Source organism: Porites lutea, chromosome 7 (genome assembly GCF_958299795.1).
Source record: "Porites lutea chromosome 7, jaPorLute2.1, whole genome shotgun sequence".
Classification (NCBI taxonomy): Eukaryota; Metazoa; Cnidaria; class Anthozoa; order Scleractinia; family Poritidae; genus Porites; species Porites lutea.
The window spans coordinates 5,568,489-5,588,103 of record NC_133207.1 but is presented as its reverse complement, the minus strand read 5'-3'; the positions used below and the strand labels follow the sequence as shown (position 1 = coordinate 5,588,103).

At 40.9% G+C, this 19,615-nt stretch overlaps 1 protein-coding gene across 1 annotated transcript in view; it reads left to right on the top strand.

Moving 5' to 3' along the window:
- Positions 1 to 19,615, top strand: part of LOC140944251 (ubiquitin carboxyl-terminal hydrolase 34-like) — a gene marked incomplete at its 5' end in the record, with an annotated part of 58,198 nt that overhangs the window by 12,641 nt on the left and 25,942 nt on the right. The window contains 24 exon segments of the mRNA XM_073393385.1: positions 42 to 141; positions 537 to 622; positions 961 to 1,031; positions 1,678 to 1,810; positions 2,068 to 2,316; positions 3,119 to 4,223; positions 5,082 to 5,206; positions 5,703 to 5,933; positions 8,314 to 8,372; positions 8,869 to 8,989; positions 9,591 to 9,680; positions 10,011 to 10,113; positions 10,299 to 10,468; positions 10,986 to 11,051; positions 11,797 to 11,943; positions 12,942 to 12,998; positions 13,178 to 13,255; positions 13,844 to 13,938; positions 14,643 to 14,812; positions 15,310 to 15,515; positions 16,478 to 16,778; positions 17,783 to 17,970; positions 19,059 to 19,126; positions 19,366 to 19,441. Coding sequence (XP_073249486.1) covers positions 42 to 141; positions 537 to 622; positions 961 to 1,031; positions 1,678 to 1,810; positions 2,068 to 2,316; positions 3,119 to 4,223; positions 5,082 to 5,206; positions 5,703 to 5,933; positions 8,314 to 8,372; positions 8,869 to 8,989; positions 9,591 to 9,680; positions 10,011 to 10,113; positions 10,299 to 10,468; positions 10,986 to 11,051; positions 11,797 to 11,943; positions 12,942 to 12,998; positions 13,178 to 13,255; positions 13,844 to 13,938; positions 14,643 to 14,812; positions 15,310 to 15,515; positions 16,478 to 16,778; positions 17,783 to 17,970; positions 19,059 to 19,126; positions 19,366 to 19,441 — 4,095 coding nt within the window.

The following is a 19,615-nucleotide window of genomic DNA, read 5'->3' as shown; positions in this document are numbered from 1 at the left end:
TGTATTATTTTGAAGGTTACAGTCATTTCTCCTACCTATAGTTGTGTGGTATAGACCAATTATGGAACATTGCTGTACAGGCCAAGTCAACAGAGGTCAGCTGGGCAGCCATCACCTACCTGAATTCTCTTTACATCAACGGTAACCACATTTTACTTATTACTGTTTAATCATATGACCTTATCATATGCCCACTTCTGATGAAGTGAACCATGTTTAGTCATGTTCTTGAGGCTAATGATACATGGACGGACAGCCAGATTACATGGAAACTGTTAGCTGTTGCAGAATGATGTTGGTAGCTTCATTCCCGTATCAGCAATAGTAAGCCCTACTTCATTGGCTTTTTACAAGATACTTGAACTGTACATCTTGTCATGGTATGTGTTTTGATCCGTGCATACGCACTTGGCTATTTTAGTCATCTGCTAAAATATGAGATTTAGAGAACTTACTGAGCAAGTCTTTTAGGCACTTAATTGCCTGTCAAGTAGAAGAGCAACATCTATTCATAGTAGATGATTTTAACTTTTCAGCTAACGGTGGAGCACTGAAATTTGAAGATGAATTTATTGGTAGATGCATGACAATCATTGGAAGCGCTTCTCAACATCTGAACGTGGTATAGTATTAGTTGTCCTTCATTAACGTGTCGTTGTGATTCTTATTTGTATGAAGGTGGGTCATGTTTAAATAATAGGCGGCAGACTATGAACTAAACTAAATCATGTACAGTATGTATGCATAAAAACAAAAGGGGGCAAAATCTATGACCATTGTTTTGCCTGCTGAAAAATGCAGATTATACATAGGTCAAATAGTGTAAGACTTTGGCATGAAGTGGTTGTGCAGCAGGATCTGCACTTAGAATCAATTTATCATGAAACTCTAGGAAACAGAGTTCCCAGTATAGCTAACTAATCTGCTATTAACTTGTATTTTATTCCTTTTTTTCCTTAGGAAAAGAATCTTCAAATAATGGAGAGAGGATTGCTTCTGTTAAAAAGTCACATTGAAAGCTTTAAAAGAAGGTTTGTGTGCTCAGCTGCATGTGGGTCATATTTGGACACTTTGTGGGAATTTGAATTCCCGTGACAAGTCTCACACAGGAGGATTTATTTTAGAAGTAGTCCTAGAATGTTGCCTTGCTGAATATTTCGAGTTAGTTTGACAACAGTGTTTCAAGTTCTGTTTTTTCGTTTGTGTGTAGTAAAATTTTTGTGACGTTTCTGATTGCTGTTGCATTGTAATTAGGGGCATTGCAATATTAAAGAGGGAAGGTCAGAAACAGAAAACCGAAACCCATCAGTCTTCTTCGAAAAGGTTCCATCCACTTGTTTACTGATTTATATGAAGTTGTGTGGGCAAATAACTGGCTCTGCAAATCTCTTTTATTTTTTGAAAGGACAAATGTTTGAGCACGGCACTGTTTTAGTTGATAATCCGTATAGGTTGTTGGGCATACATTGTCCATATTTTTGACTTGTTTTAATTTCTTCAAGCACTTCAGCTACAAACTAACAGTGTTAAGCACTTAATCTTCTCGGTGACCGTGTCCTAACAGGATTTTGTTGGACTTAGGCAAATTTCAGTCGGATATTGTCTGATAACTGACTGTTGTTTTACAGTCCTGTGCGGTAACACTTGTTGATTTTTCACTTGTGTTTTACCTTGCAGGTTTGCTTTTCATTTGCGACTCTGGTGGCTTGAAGGACGGGGAATCACTTGTCACCAGCAGATTCTTCAGAGGCCTTCAGAAAAACATTACCCAATCAGGGTGATGTGTCAGCCGGCTGGCCTCTCAGATAAGGTATTTCTTCTTTAGGTCAGGTGTAGTCAACTTACTAATTTAGTGGAAGAACTGTACAGGAAGTAATTGATTGTTGCTCGGAGTCTACCTTGTTGTCGTTACATACCAACCAAAATCTACTGTATCTAGTTATTGTTATGTTTTGCCATTTTGGTTTACCATCTCCCTAACATTATTCCAACTTCCACACTAGTACTTCATACTGCTTATTTACCTATGTCATTATTTTCTCTGAATTGTTTTCTTTGATGATTTAGGGTACATTTGAGATGAATTCTTCAGATCTTGTAGCTGATCTTCGTGCAGAAGTGACATTTTGGTGTAAACAACTGCAGGAAAAGCTGAAGAAGGAAAGTCGACTAGGAGATGGTTCAACTCAGCATGCACCCCTCTCACCCTTCTCGCCTCAACTCCGCCCACCATTTAGACTCATATCTCAGGGGCATGAACTTACCCCTGACTTAGATGAAAAGAGTCTTGCTGAAGTGGGCTTTAAAGACTTACAGGTACAGTGTACTACTGGTTCTTGAATATTTACTCGAAAACTTTCAGATGACTTCAAAATACCCAACAGTTTAAGTCACATATTGTTAATTTAATAATACACTTTGTTGAATGCCGTGGGAAACCACAGACTTTGCAAAAAATGTTTATGGTGGCCCGGAAGTATGAGATTTACACCCCTCGAAACAGGGAAAACAACTCCTTCAAAAAGTGTTGCTAAGTAGGTTGTATCTGCGTTGTGTCGGTTTAGGATGACTTTCCCATCACTTCAACTGTTTGCGATCTTTTTGACATCAGTTAAAACTTTGTTTGTAACTTTCCTTTAACAGTGTTCTTCCATCTGCGTGTTCTAAAGAATGTATGTTAGATTGTACTGAAACCATTGAAATGACAATTCCCCATAGGGTCAAGTGTCTGTTCCGTGTGTTTGTTTGAAATTTTGAAAATGGTAACTGGGTAATAGAAACAACGTTATCCTTTTTTTCTGTAATTTGCGCAACATGAATGTGAAATGGATGTTAAACGAATGTGGATACCGTCTCAGTGGGTCTTTGGATACTCTTTCAGATTTGTTTTGTTACAATATTTTAGTGCAGGCCATTATAGTTTATTTGCAGCTAGCTGCTTTGGAAAGGCGTTGTTGAAAAGGAAACTTGTTGTACAGTGTACATGCCGTAGGTAAATTTTACTAGTATTCAACCTGCTAGGGTTAGCTTTTTGTTAGGGCTCTTATCCTGGAAATGTACAAAGAATACTGGTGCAACCTGATAAACATGATTGACTGTTGTTTCTTCTGTTTTGCAGCTGGTTTTTGTGTCCGTCGGAGCTGTGAGGAAAGAGAGACATCATGACAGTGGCTTTATTCCCTCCTCGTCTCTTCCAACACCCGATTGGGAATCTACACCTATGATTATTCTTTTACAAGAACAATACTTTGAACAACTGTTTGGCTTCTTGGAAGCTTTAGATAAGTTTGTGACCTCAAGAAGTAACACGGCAAATATTTCAATTCCTGATCCATCAACAAGACCAGAACTGTCACAAGAGACAGTTACTGCTGGAAAGGCCTCGGAATCGGCTGATAGTACCAAAGTACCTTTGCTTCCACTGATGGAAAGTCGGTTTGAATTTCTCTGTGGGATTACTTGGGAACTTCTATTTCTTTTACCTACAAACCAGTTAATTTTAAACAAACTGCGATATTTTGATAAAGGTTTGACGACAGACTCGAAAGGTGTGGAGAGTGAAAGTTACTCGGATCAGAGAACAGACGAGAGAGGTCAATCAAAGGCTAGTATATGGGAATCATTATTGGACCCAAACTTCCCCCACAAACTGTTGTATTCTCTTCAAGTTATAGACTTGATACATAACTCCTCAAAGGAGACTCAAACGCAGTCTTCACCAACTTATTCTAGGCTTAGTAGTGATTCTGATATCTCAGATAATGACGAGGAGAAAGAGGTTACGGCGCCACAGACCGCTGCTCCCTCTTGGGGATCTAATTTTATTGAATTGGGGGGACTTGAACACTTGTATCGAATCCTAATGTCAGGCTGTTTGGAAACCAAAGGAAGCTCGTTTTGGACTCAGTGGCATCAGGAATGTCTCGCGCACTTGTTAAAACTTATTTGCGAGTTTGGAACAATGAAACTTAACAAAGACGATGATGATGATGTTTTTGCGTCATCAGAAAGTGAGATAAAGAAGTTACAAATTCAGAGGAAAGATGGCCAGTTTCGTGTAAGATACAAAAGTACTGACAAAGAGGAGGTTATTTGCATCAAATGCTTGTCCTCCAGTCTTATGTCCATTCTGAATGTGAACTCACTGCTAGAGAAACTTCTTCACATTTCTTATCAAGCAACATTGCCTATTCATGGTGGTCAAAGCAGAGCTAGTGGAGATGGTAAGTGTCTTTGGTCTTGTCCTATATTTTTATCCAGATTTGTGTGGACGGGGCCTTCGGGGGGTGGGGGGGGGGTACTTTCTTATAAGAGGCTAATGGGGATGTGCCGCTGGATGGGGTTGCGTTTTCCATTTTCAGTAGAGTTGCGGTAAGAACGTTCTTCACATTTACGGTTAGCAAACGTACCAGAATGTTTGTACTGTAGGTTAAAGTAAAGTGTTCGTCATTCAATTTAAAAAATGGACCAATTCATTTTAGGATGACCTATATAAAGGATTGATAAGGTAGATACATAAATAGAAAGTGACTAAGTTGGGATATAGTGGGGTAGGGGCTCTGAGAGGCCAGTGGCACATACCTAGTAAAAATCAACCCAAGGATTCTCCCCCGGTGGGGCTTTAAGGGGGCCTTAAACCGCTCTGGAGAGCGGTTTTAAAACAATGCGATTTCGGTGTCCGGATTCTCTGGTTTCGTGTGAACAGAAGGCGCATTCGTGTTAAAAAAAAGTATTCAGACTCAAAAATATCGGGATTCGTATGGACGTCGCCTTAGGCAGACACAGTTCCTTTCATGAAACAGAAATTATCCAAAGCTCGGTTTCAGTAATAACCAGTGGCGGATCCAGGGGGACCCGGCCCGCCCCCCCCCCCCCCACCATATTTTTTGACCAAACTGAGGCCCCAAGGGCCGAAATGTCTTTTTTTGGAGGCCGGCCCCCTTCCCCCTCCTTTATCTCAGGGTCAGGAGGGCCGGGCCTCTCCCTTATCTGAAGGTTTGGTGTGGATTTACCGAGCACTGCACGACTTACGCTTACTGCTACTCATTTTTTCATTTTCTGATTATTACTGTCTTGTCAAGTTGTTCATCACGCTGTGTCCCTGCTTGTGTCTGCTGCCTTTACTGATGGGACAGTAAGAAGCTCCCTTCTCCAACAAAGCAACTTTAAACCCTGGCTCCAACAGCTGGTGCTTTTAGCCAAAGAGGTAACACTTACATTGTTTGCTCGTCGAAAAACGTGAGAAATCGTCCGCCAGAGCTACTATGCCGTCTGCTGTCCCTTTTTTGGCCGATTGTCTATGCGATGAACTTCAATGATTCTGATAGCGGTGAATGTCATACAAATTTATTGGGGGGGGACGTTAAATATATTTTATGAATAATGACGCAATGTATTTCTGCTTATTATGTCTACCTCATAACCTTTTCCCTCCCAATAGAGCCGAAAGTTTAATTCATCTGAATTTCGTAATTTGATATTCTAAAATGCTGGAAATAGATAGTATTTTGTCGGGGAAAGGTTTGGCGTTCATAGTTGCTGAGGGTTTAGGGTGATGTGACATTATTTTTATTGACAAAATCACGGCCATGTAACTAACAAAGTCAGTTCGCTTGTGTTATTGCATTCGGATTATAACTAACATTTTCATGCAAATTCAGTTGACGGAGTTGTGCTTCTTTTCACCTCTCCCTTTTTTTCAGCCAAGTGTGAGATTTGAAGCCTGCCGTGGACTCTACCGGCTGAGCCTGATAAAAGAAAACTCCTGCCTGATACAGCTCATGGATGCCTTGCTGGATTCTCTTCCGTTAGCACAATCTCTTCAATCGAAAGAAACTTCTCGAGGAAGAAGGCAAGAGCCGAATGCACGAGAGTACTTTTCAATACTCTGTAGGCTTGTGGATGGTTTACCAACAGCGGAGGGGGGTGAAAAGGTACAATTGATGTAATATATCAAGCATGCATCGCAGTACTTCATCTCCAGATGAAACACCGAGAAGAGAGTTGAAAATGCGACTCGCAGCGGAGTATTTTTGACGAACTTCGAGGTGTTTCATCTGGTGATGAAACACTGTGTCGAAAGCTCGATATTACTTCTCAAACAAAAGGATTTTAGATGGAGAAATTAAGGGTGCAAAAATACACCGTATTCACAAATGGCGGACACGCGGGAAAAAACTGGTGCCTAGTCATGAAAGCGAGGCGTTGGAGGATAAACAAAAATTTCAAATGAAGACTTTCAGTGAACTTCCAGAGTGTTTAGCACGGATTCCACCTAAAATAACTTTGTACGGACTTCTTTTTAAATACAGTTACGTGGGATGTCTTCTGTTCTTAATGTTTAGTAATGATTTGCTGTTTGCAATCAAAAGGGACGAGTATATCTGCAAGGAAACAGGATGATTTTGTAGGTTTCCGAAGCATCAGAAGCAGGACACGACAAGTGGGCGATGGCTTGAGAAAAGCGGCAAACTTGTTAGCCCAGCTTCACACTGTAACCGAATACGAAAGCCAGATCACTACAATTCTGTAAAACAGAAATAAAAACAGATATTGGTGGCGAGAAAAAGAGAAATAAGCGACGGATATATGGCCACTGAAAACAGGTCAAGCTGAGAGCGGGTGAAAGATTCATTCACGAGGCTCATTCATTCATGTTAGTGACATCTTATACATATCTATGTATATATGTATGTCTGTATTTACAACTTCCTTTGGATCATATTAATTCCGTCGCTTTGGAGCGAATTGTTAGAGGTACGTTGGCAGAGCTTAGCAAAAATCTCATGATTTCGTTGTCATTGCGAAATAATTAAAAATAATTTTATCAAAATTAGAAGCTGTAGTGTGTGAATCTTATGGCTTGCTATTTGCCTGGTATCCTTTAGGGCATTATCTCAGAGAGCTCTTGGTAAAAAAAAGTGGTATAAAGCTTACATTTTACGAGGTTAAACTTTTAAGGCAATGTTTGTGTCAGGACTGAACATGGCAAGCTTCTGTTTCGAATAATTAAATTCGAGTCTGGATCCGTTTAAGAAGACCATCATTTTATTTATTTATGTATTCTTCAACTTTAAAATATAATGGAACATAAAGTTAAAACTCTTAACAGCCAACGATAAGAAATACGAAATTAGTCGCTGAAATGATGTGTCTGGCTTACCGAGTCTGCCGAGTAACAAGTTGAAATTTTGAGCGTACTCCACTCGATCGCTCCTGCATTTATAATAAAAAAAAATAGTTATAATTGATGTCCTTCGTTGATAAAAACCAGAGAATAACGTCCTGGCAAACAAAAATCAAACATAACTTCATCGAAACCTCAGTCACCTCTTCTTTCCTGTCTTCCTTTTTTCCATCTCGACTTGAACTGTTTTGTTCAACGGCAGACGTCTCTTGCGTTAACAAGTAGGCCATGTATCTGTCGCTTATTTCTTTTTTCTTGCCACCAAGATTTGTTTATATTTCTGTTTCACCGAATTACAGTGAGCTGGCTTTCGTACTCGGTTTCAATGTGAAGTTTGGGCCAACATGTTTGCCGCTTTTCTCCAGTCATCGTCCACCTGTCGAGCTTCTGATGCTTCGGAAACCGACTCGAAAATCTACAAAATCATCCTGTTTCCTTGCAGATATACGCGTCCCTTTTGATTGCAAACAGCAAGTCATTACTAAACATTAAAAGCAGAAGACATCCCACGTAACTGTATTTAAAAAGAAGTCCGTACAAAGTTATTTTAGGTGGAATCCGTGCTAAACACTCTGGAAGTTCACTGAAAGTCTTCATTTGAAATTTTTGTTTACCCTCCAACGCCTCGCTTTCATGACTAGGCACCAGTTTTTTCCCGCGTGTCCGCCATTTGTGAATACGGTGTATGAGCAGTCTTTTTTATCTGATTTCCAAACACTCATGAAACATTAATTTTCTTTGTATTTTCTTTATGAATTATTTATAAGTTTGAGAAATTGTATAGAAAGACATAGCTTGAGAAAGCAGCCGACATTTCCCGACGCCACCTTGCGTTTCCCCACGAAATGGAATCTGAGGAACGACAGCAGAAATTCCATACCGATGACGTGTCACTAGCCAGATCTGGGTTCTCATTGGTTGAGTCAAATTTCACTCGCGTATCGACCAATCAGAAGCACCATCCAGATTTGGGTTGTGACACGTCATCAGTATGGAATTTTATGGGCCCGTTCCTCAAACGTCATTTTGCGGGAAACCAGCGGTGGCGTCGTTTAATGTCTGTAGACTTGACTTTGATTTTTTAGAGTTTGGTTATTTAGCCTTTAATCTGCTCTTTTTCTTATCAGGACCATGATGTTGACCTGGATTCTTTAGCCAAATTGCTTGCCAGTTATATAAGAAGCATGTAAGTAGTATTTTCAGTTATGTTTAAAATGTGACTAACTTGTAATTTCGACACGGTTAACCTCGAGACGTCACTAGAGGGTCAGCGGTTGAGCTCCAGGCAGGCAGGCGCGTGCGGGGTGGCCACCTGGTCTGCAGGGCTTAAATGTGGATGCATATCTCAGCTCTGCCTTGCTTTGCTCTGCTGACCTTTCCGGATCATTGCAATTCACGACCTGTGATATCTGCTGGTTTCCGCTCCTACTCTTCCCATCCCCGAATAGGTAAGTATGCGTTGTGGTAAGTATGCACTGAACTCTTTCAGTGCGACGGTGCCCGGTGGTTGGCGCTGGCTTGGTTGCCATGGTTACCTTCAAGACATTGCTCCCCTTTTGCGCTACAGGTCCTTCCACCTTTAAGGCACCCGCTCCACAGCTCATCTTGCCGATGACAAGATAATAAACTCGTGGAACATGTACTTTGTTTAACTCATGTAGTCATCATACCTTTTTTTACAGCCAACCCAGCACCAAACAGCCATATGGAAGCTATGAAAATGAAGGTCTGAGTGGCATGTTAAAGCTGTGTACGGCTGTTATGAGACACGATCCTTCGTTCAAGATGTCTCCAGCAGGGCTGGTTAGTGACCCGTGTAATCATAAGTATAAAGATTTAGCCAGGGCTAAAAGCGAAGCTATCGTTACTATACTTATAATTTAGTCACAAACAATAAAATCGTGTAATGCGAAACGGCGAAGGCATTGATAACGGCAAAAAAAAAAAAAAAAAAAAAAAAAGGAACAGCGACAGCAACAATAGGCCTAATAAGCAAAAAAAAAAAACATTTTACATTTTGCAGACAAATGTGCTCAAAACTATAAAAAAACTTACTACTTTCTCTGATGTTATATAAGTGGAAGAAGGTTGCTGCACATATGTCGAATCCACTACCTCCCAAAAGCGTTAGGAAAATTTTTGATGACATCACCCGCGCGTTTCCTCGGCAGTTCACATTATTTGACTATCTCAGCCCTTCATCTTTCCATTTCCCGTGAGTATAGATGCAGAACCCCACACGTCCTTGCTTTCCAGCCTTCAAATGGGTCACCCAAAGAAAGTACAATGCAATTTTGAATTAAAACCTACTTTTCCATTCAGTTTGCAGTTCAAATATAAAGTATAAAATACAGGGACGTGTTAATTTTGTGATCATGTGTTTCTTTTTTCTTTTTTTTTTCAGGAATTTCTGCGTGATGTATTTCATTCCTGTTTGTTTTCGCTTCCAGAGGACTGTTGTGATCAGAGAGATTTACCTCTCTGCAAATCCAAGGTACTGTTCTGAGAAAAATTAAGGTTTCAAAAAGCAAACAAACAAACAAACAAACAAACAAAAAACAAAACAAAACAAAATAAATAAATAAAAAATCGGAGACCATTGACTGACATGGTCCAATATGCACCAGTCTGAGAAATGTTTGAGTTGCTTAGCAGACTGACATACGATCGAGCCGAACTTTTAGAATTTGTTGAATTTTACTATTTTCTGGCTTTTTGAGTGAGACAAAATTGTGAAATAGCAACAATGTACAGCACGTAGACGAATACCGGTTTAACGGTGGTTCTTTTTTATTCATATTTGTTTATTATTTTGTTTTATTAGTTAGCCAGAAGTGCTGCATTTGATCTTCTCTTGGAGATGGCTAGGGGCTGCAAAGAAAACTTCCTTGAAATTCAGAAGTTGTTGTTGAAACATCATAGTGCTGGTGAGAGATGGTTACCTTGCGTTACTCGCGTTACTGACGTACAGCTCTGAATACGCTATTCTTTTAAGTCATAACTTCACAAAATGACAATTTCCGTCTGTTTCATACAGGGCGAAAAATGTAAACAAGGATTGGCCTATAGCCTTCTTTATTGTTTTTAAGGGTGTTATTTTATTTTTACATAGATGGTAAAAAGAAGTCCTCTTACGGCTGGCACTATTGGCCTCATGACAATGGCCGTTCGCCGTGTGGGCTGGTTGGGATGATCAATTTAGGAGCCACCTGTTACATGGCCTCTTGTATGCAACAGCTTTACATGATGCCTCAAGCCAGGGCTGCCATTCTTAACTCAAGGGTTTGTACTCTTGCCTTGATTTACAAGTAAAGTACATTGTTGTATTGAAGCATATGTGGGCGTTTCCTCTCGTTCTCAGTTGAAATCAATGATGCATGTTCAACAATTCACCTTTAAGTAAGATAACCCTTGATTTACATCCGTTTACTATTGACTTGGTGATGCCTACGGATTTGTGCCCCCCTACCTTGTCCAATGTTGACTCTTTGTGGCCAACCATAGCATACATGTTTTCTTTTGAACGTTTTAAAATATGCTCTATCAACGTAATCGAGTCATTAATTTTATTTATGGGGGAAATGGAAACCCGGTTTTACAAGTGCTCGGCTGCTTATGTTTTAGGACTTAAATGTCGTAACGCAAGCAGTCGTAATGAAGAGCACCTTAAACGTGCCATGTTTTCCCAAGTTCCTATACACTTTATTCAAATAATTTTCCACAATGTCTCCTAGTACATGTTTTCATGCCTTGCTCTAAAGGCCATTCTTCAGTAACTTTCTTCTCGTTCATTTCTTAGATCAGCAGTGATGTAAAACACGAGGTTCTTTTGCGTGAAATGCAAAGAATGTTCTGCTTTTTAATGGTTAGTCCTTTGTTTGGTCCTGTAATCAAAACTACTTTCAAACCCAGCGTGTCCATCAACAACGTTCTTGTTTTCGTAGCCCGTTTCCCAGACAACCCCGGTTAGTAAGATCTGCGAAGTAGCGGCGAGGCCCTTCTTCCGGACCCTCGACGGACTCGACGAATTACCGGAAGTGGCTAGTCGGCAATGACTTTTTTAACAGGCCAATCATGGCGCTTTCTCAAATCCTGGTACACAGCCGAAGGCCCGGAACAAGGATTTCGGCCTTGGCTCGCAGACTGACTTACCAGAGGTTTGGTTTCGTCTGTGGCGAAGGCTGTGGTTGCCGTCACCGTCGTGACATTTTTAACTTCCCTGTTGTAGCATTTGGGACCTTTTGACCCCTACGTTGTTGGCCGTTACCGTTCTGGAGAGGTGGCCGGTATAGGGAGTGTTAAAAAAAGAGCGAGTGTATGAACTGTTAGCCGGCCAATGTGAGAAAATGGTCGTCAGCAGAGGTTCCACAGAAACATAAGGCAATATGTAATGTAAGATTAAATTGATATGGAGGACGAAGTACTACTATTCGAAGGGGTGTTTCATTCAAGTTTAAACCACGGATCATTACCAAGTCGATTTATACTTGAAAAAAGAAATAAAAAAATAAGTAAAAATAAACACAAGCCAAGACGCCACCAATTTATTGAACATCTTGAAAGCTAGAGAGCTTTGTATCTGACTATTTTGCGTTCTTCTCTGCCTCCAGGCCAGCGAGAGAAAGGCTTACAACCCAAAAACATTCTGTCGGACATACACGATGGATAAACAGCCACTGAACACTGGAGAACAGAAAGACATGACGGAATTCTTCACTGATCTGATCGGCAAAATAGAAGAAATGTCTCCTGTACTGGTGAGAGAGCTCTGTTTTGTAAAGCCATATGGAAACGGACGCAACATCGTTGGCCAACAGCTCCCAGCATTGTTGGATGTTACATGTTGCGTCCTTTTGCACACTGTTGCAAATTGTTGCCTTTTGTCGCGCAGAACTTGAAAATGGTCAAGCTTTTGAGACAATACCTCCGAACATTTCTTAAGTTCCGTGATCGCCTAAGCGTAGCGCAACAATGTTGGATCCGTTTGCACTGCTCTTCCAACATTGTTGGGGCCACGTACGCGTATTACACATGGTCTCTAAAGTATTATGTGTTGTATCCTTCCCATAATGCACTGTAGGTCCCAACGTTGTTGGGAGTTGTTGCATCTGTTTGCACACCATTGCCAACATGGATGCAGCAACTTCCAAGATTCTTCGCCCAACGATGTTGAGAGTTGTTGCGTTCGTTTGCACGTAGCTTAATCACCAGTTAGTAGTAGATTGGCTTGATACTATGATGAGAATTGATGAAGGCAAAGGTAGGTGTAAGGGGAACAAGGGTGATCCAGTAATAAGAGCACTGGCCTCCCACCAATGTGGCCCGGGTGCAAATCCCGACGTCTACGTCGACGTCGATGGGTTGAGTTTGTTTTTAGTTCTCTTCCTGGTTTTTCTCCTCGTGCAACGGTTTTCCCCTCGTCTCAAAAATCAACACTTCCAAATTCCTATTCGATCTGGAACGCATGGACACGTTTAAACGAGTTCTTAAGAACTCCTAACTCCTATTGTATTGCTAATGCAATTGCATTAAATTCAGGTAGACTTGAAACATCTTGGCGCGTCTTTGTTGGAGGCAAATGATCTGTGATGCCCACGAGTCACCTTTGTCTATTATACTACCTTGAAGCAAAGTCTTTTAATCATTCAAATTGAGGTGTGGGGCGGGAATAAAATAAAATAAAATAAAATAACTTTATTAACACAATTCTAACTCTTTTACTCAAAAGTTAAAATGTAGAACTTTCCTTTTTCAGAAAGTGTTGGTGAGAGATTTGTTCTGTGGGGAAATTAGCAACAATGTTGTTTCACTGGTAAGAGATCACTGACGAGATTGCAACTTAAATATTTCCTTTTCTACTCTTGATGATTATGACATAGTTACAAATTGTCAGTCTTGTGCAACGAGGATAATTGCCCACAGAATCGGGTATTTTGAAGTAAAGTACCAAACAGTTTGTTTATTTATCCCTTTTCTTTTGTATCCATTTAGGATTGTTCTCACGTTAGCAAAACAAGCGAAGAGTTTTATTCAGTCAGATGTACTGTCGCAGACATGAAAAGTCTTTATGTGAGTTTGAATTGCAACTCGCCACTCGAGAAACGAAAAGGAAAATTGGCCGGGTGAACTTTTGCAAAGCCTTCTGGGAATGTTTTTGAGGACAAAGGAAAAAAATGTCCTCTAGCTGAGCGGCGTATTTCCAATAACGATCCCAGAAGTCTTTGCAAAGGCTAACTCGGACCAGTTTCCTTCTCTGCTCTCAAGTGTTAATTGAAGAGTAGACCAATGAATGTTCTTGGTGTTTGCCGCACATTTATATTTTGGGGAACTACAGCAGAACAATGTGCCTAAATTTTTCTTTTCCCCGAAGTCCCCGAGTTCAAGTCCAGCACTGACCGCCAGATGGATTTGTCCTCGGTAGTCCCGAGTTCATATCCTCGGCGACGCTTGTAAAATAGATAACTGGTTCGCCTCCTGCCAGTTGGGATTCTTAACTTTGTTATCTTCAGTTATGTCCTCATACGGGAAGAGGATAACTGAGTATTTTTTTTATAGGTGGGGGAAGGGGTGGGGTGATGGTGGATAATCCGGGGGAAACAGAAGAGTTCTTAACACTGATATGAACGTGGCTCTGTTTTTTTTCCTCCTTTTGTGAAGGAATCCCTTGATGAAGTGACCATCAAAGACACTCTAGATGGTGACAATATGTATACATGCTCTCAGTGTGGAAAGAAAGTCCGGGCAGAAAAACGGTAAGGAGTAGTTTTGTCAAGTCTGGAGTTTTTTTTTTCTCCTGAGAGGTCATGGCAATTTCAACTCTTACATGTATAGCCCATAAAACGTAGGAAACAGGGGAAATATTTTGCTGTCTAACTTGAATAAGTTTAATTCAATTTTATTCAATAGTAAATTTATCTGCAAAAGTTCAGAAAAATATTTTAAAAAAACCAGTTCAAAGAAGTTATAAAAGTGGAGTAAATTTAAGCTGCCACAAGTGATTTCGTTTGAAATTCTCCGACAAATTTGCTGCATAACAATCGAAAAATCTGGTGAAAGCTTCGATTTATTGCCCTGTTTTTACGAGTCAAGTGTATGTACGTTTTTGTTTTATTGGCTATCTTTTTTGTCATCAATTATTCAAGTTAAAGTGTTATTTGTATAAATATTTATAATATACAAATACTCTTCTGCCTAAAAACAAGGGAAAAGGAAGGGGATTATAAAGGGAAGGGAAAAGTGAATTACTTTTTCATTTTCACAATGGTCGTGTCTAAGTCAATATAGGAGTCTTCAGTTTGAAGGATATCAAAAAACGTTCCTGTAAATAATCTTTTAAAGGGTTTTGTGTTCTTTTTTTGGAGTCTGTGGTATACTGTTCCACATTTTGTCCCCAGCACATTTCGTTTGGCATTGAGCCGAGATTCTTTAGTCATTTTTGTTATTTGTCCCATGGTAGGGCGTGTTTTAAAGTTCTTCCTCGTATCCTCTGCTTCAACACGATGCGCTATGCATTCAACATGGTGACCATGATGAAGGAGAAGGTAAACACACACTTTTCCTTTCCACTGCAACTCAATATGGCTCCGTACACTGAAGATTTTCTGATGGGAGACCAACAAGATCAAGGTATTGAAACATGCAATTTCGTCGCACTAATATTCGTCGTCTTAGATGTCTTGGTGAGCAAGGGATGGCGCAGTGGTGAGAGCACTTGTCTCCCACCAATGTGGCCCGTGTTCAAATCCCGGCGACGACGACATATCTGGGTAGAGTTTTTGGTTCTCTTCCTTGCTCCGAGAGGTTTTTCTCCGGGTACTCCGGTTTTCCCCTCTTCTCAGAAACAAACATCTCCAAATTCCAATTCGACCAGGATCAGGTAGACGAAGAAGCGGAGGAGTGGAAGGGGAGGGGCAGCGTAGGATTTTGTGCCTCAGTGGTGTAACCGTCCCCTGTCGGTAGTCGATCTCATGATGGAGTCCCAGCTATGTGGTGTTAATTTTTTTTCTTTCTTTTCCCCCTGTACTTGTTACTTTTTGGCTTTTTTCCATTTTCCTTTCCCTTGAGCTGGGCAAGGATGGGTCGAGACGCCTATTTGTTTTCTTGATTGTGTTCTCTTTCGTTAGATCCTCAGCAGGATCTCAGTTACTGGTACCAGTTGATTGGAGTCGTGGTTCACACGGGTACAGCAGAGGGGGGACATTACTACAGCTTCATCCGTGACCGCTCCTCCCCACAGGGACGTGATCAGTGGTTCCTGTTCAATGATGCTGAAGTGAAGCCTTTTGATCCTGCTCAGATAGGTTCGGAGTGTTTTGGGGGCGAAATGACGGTCAGTTCAACAACTGCCTTTCAATAAGCCTGAGAAAACACCCGACATTTTACCACACCACCCCTGTTTCCAAGCAAAACGACGTCTGAGGAACGGGCGCAGAAATTCCATGCTGATGGCGTGTCACTACCTAGATCTGGGTAGTGCTTCTGATTGTTCGTGCCGCGAGGGAAATTTGCTTCAACCAATCAGAAGCACTACCTAGATCTGGATAGTGATACGTCATCAGTATGGAATTTCTGTAGTCGTTCTTCAGACGGCATTTCGCGAGGAAACCAGTGTTAGCGTCGCGCGCGAAATGCCGGCTGCTTTCTCAGGCTACCTGTCATGAGTGTGTAAAATGAACTCAATAATCTTTCTGTTCCGCATTTAAGAGCTGTTTAGTTAAACTTGGTGTAAAATTGTTTCGTTCATAAAAGCTGCTTACTGACTTAAGTTGACTGTAAATTTAGAGCAAATTACAAAACGTGTTGAATAGGCCGTTTCCGAGTTCCCCCGGGCCTCTGTATCAAAACGAGGTTAAATGCTCAGCCTTTGATATGGAAATGATTTTTCATTCTCACATGCAAGTAAAACTCATTTTCACAAGAAAGGTTGGGCACTTGGTCTCATTTTGAAAGTAAGTATTTTTGGAACTCGGAAGTGGCCTGTTTTATTTGAATCCTGTGTGAAAGCCTGTATTTCGATATTTCACTTTTCTCTGTCTGTTTTTTTATTTTTGTTGAAAACCTGGTTTAGTTAAACATGTTAAGTCGGTGTGAATGGGGCATTAGTTTTCCTTGGTTTGCAACCACGTGACATGGCGGCCATGTTGGTGATCAATACAATAAAAAGAATTTACATGAAAATGGAGTTTAGTTCTCAGAGGATATAAATGTTTCTGTTCTTGACCACCAACGTGGCTGCCATGATTTCACGTGCAAACCAGCAATAGCTATATGTATTTTTGCTTCTCGCATCAGACCAAGACCTACGACGCAGTGACAGAGAAGTTCATGGACTTTTCCTTTGAGAAGACACACAGTGCTTATATGCTGTTCTACGAACGCTGTGATCCGAGCAAGAAAGATCTTCTGTCTGAAACACCCAGCATTGAGTTAAATCAAGAGCTGGCAGACTGGATTTGGCATGATAACATTCAGTTCTTGCATGACAAGCATGTCTTTGATACAACTTACTTCAATTTCATGTGGCTTATATGCAGTAATATTCCGCCTTCATTGCCAGAGTGCAAAGACGTTATGTTGTCAAATGTCAAATTAGGTAGGTATGAAAAACAATCCTTCAATCACCAACAGAAGTTGAAGAAAGTTTAGCAGAGCTTTCGGAACCCATCTCGGTTCCTTTTTGCTGATATCCGCAATCGATAAAATCTGAAACCGGAAAACCAATCAATAAATTGATAACTATCGATACTTCTTAACATATTGTTATCGATTTCATCGGTTAATCGATAAAAATCGACAGTTAAAATCCTGGTTTTTAGTGGCATCGAGTTTTATCGATTTCATTGTCTTCGAGGAATAAGTTATTTCTCCACTCCCACGAAAATACAGCTTTACTGTTTTCTTCGGAAGAGCGCATTAGAAAGGGGATTGCGTTCAGCTAGCGATCGGCTTCTCGTTTTTCTAAAGTGGTGAATTGAGTAACTAGTAGAGACCTCTTCACACCCTCACGAAAGTTGCCCTCAATTATAAGTGAAATTGTTTATTTTGACTGTTTTCCCTTTAAATTAGCTATATTGTTAAGATTGTTGTGAATTCCGGCTAAAATTTATGCACACACTCAAACTTTGCACAACACTGGCCAAACATATTTTATAATTAAACTTATCGACAACAAAATGCTTGGAAGCGGGTGCTTCAATGTGGAAAGGCCTGTAGCGCGGAAGGTAGCATCGTCTTGGAGGTAACCATGGCAACAAAGGGAGTGCTAACCACCCAGACCTGTCGCAATGAAAAAGTTAAGTTGAATACTTACCATAACCCATACTTACCTATCCAAGGTTGAGGGGGGCGGGGGTGGGGTTGGGGAGTGGGAGCAGATACCGGCCGATATCTTAAGTCGTGAATTCGCAATGATCCGCAGAGATCAGCAAAGCAAAACGGGCAAGGCTTAGTTTTGAAATCACATGTAAGCCCAGCGGCTACCCCGCAGAAGCCTGCCGGCATGGGGCGCAACCGCTGACCCTCTAGTGTTGTCTCGACGTTAACCTTTACCTTACCGAAATTACAATTTAGCCACGTTAAATGCATTTCTTGATGCAGGGACATCATTCTTGCTGGAAACTTTAGTCCACGCCAAAGAGAAGCTTTTGATCAAGAATTGGGCTGACCTTTTGCTGTCGCAGTATGAGCAGTCTTCGCTGGTTTGTCAGTGGCTCCTAGAAACACTGACATCTGAAGAATGGCTACTTCAGCTACTGGTCAAGTGTCCCATACAGAGTATACGGCATGTAAGTTGAAAAAACTCCTTGCCTGTCCAGGAGATTAATTTTCTTTTTGGTGGTTCTAAGGTAGAGATTATTACCTAAAATTACTTGTAATGAAATCAAGGCTTGCGCCACAGACGGAACGAAGCTTCTGGTTAAGTCTGTCTGCAAAACAGCGCCGAAATCCTCGTTCTTGGCCCCCACATGTTTACCAGGATTTGAGTACGCGCTATGATTGGTCTGTTAAAGAAGCCAGTCAGGTTGAAGGGAAATTCGAGACCCATTTCCGGTAATTCGGTGTGTCCGTTACTAACCTGGAATAGATTACGCTTGCGACGCAGGCTCTGAGATCAGAACTACAATTAACAATCCGTCATCGGAAAATGTGCGACGAAGTCTTAACTGTGGTCACATCTGATGCCCGGACAAAGTAAATCCTTGCCTGAGAAAACAGCCGACATTTTGTATGCCATCACTGGTTTCCTCGGGAAATAAAGTACAAGGAATTTGCGAAGAAATTTCATTCTGATGACGTGTCACTACCCAAATCAGGGCCTTACTTCTGATTGGTTGTTCCGTGCTCTAGCCAATCAGTAGCGCTACTCAGATCTGGATAGTGACGCATCATCAGTAAGCTTGTTTCTCCGACGTCATTTCCTGGGGAAACCAGTGGTGGCGTCGGGAAATGTCGGCTGTTTTCTCGGGCAAAGTTTATCCCAAAGACAATGGTTAGATGATTTAAAATTACCTTGAGTGCCCGTTGATTGTCGTAGCAACAAAATGAAATTGGAACAGTGAATACACGGCAGTGGTCAGTCTACATGCGAATCCCGCGCTTACTATGCGCATTTTTCGGTAAAGATACATAATGCGTCGTTGTCTGAGTTCGATCAATTTTGTTTTGACCCACCAAATAGGCCATATTTGATATATTAAAATTCAGCGTGATAGCGACTCTTAGAGGACAGTCCAATAGAAAATGAATTAACCATGTCTATTCAATTTCTTTGTTTGTGGCCTCGAAAGGGGCTTTTTGGAGACTTAGCCGGAGGGGAAAAAAACTGAACGGTACTGATTTTTGAAGTTTTTAACGGAAATTCTTTTATTTGTAGATGCTTGGTCGACTTTGTCTTGATGTTATTCAGATTCTCAGGCCTTTGTATGCGAATAAAAAGAGTGGGTAAGTACCTTATACCTTAAGACACTCTTAATTATCCTGGTAGTAAGTAATCAAAGGTCTATTAGCTGGCAGCAAAAAGTCATCCTTGGGAAATGGCAAGGTGACCGTTATAATTATACAGGGTGACCGCTATACATATTTACAGGTCAACTTTTCAGAAAATTTTGGGAAGCTGTCCGGTGTCCGAAATATACAGGGCCGTTATATGCAGGTTTGACGGTATTTTTTTTTGAAATCAGGGATGCTGGTGGCGAAGAGGCGGAGACAGCATACTTTGCTAATGTGTGTGGCTTTGTCAAAGCTGTTTTTAGACTGGTATGTTGGCACTTGATCCTGAAGTATGGAATCGAAACGTAGCTGTGAAACCGTTTGCCGTAATGCAAATATCTTCGAAATGTTTTGTGTCGCTAACTTTCATTTCAATTTGATCAAGTAAGTGAAATTTATTTTGCCTCTCCGCGTAGAAGTACTTTTCATGCTCCTTAAGTC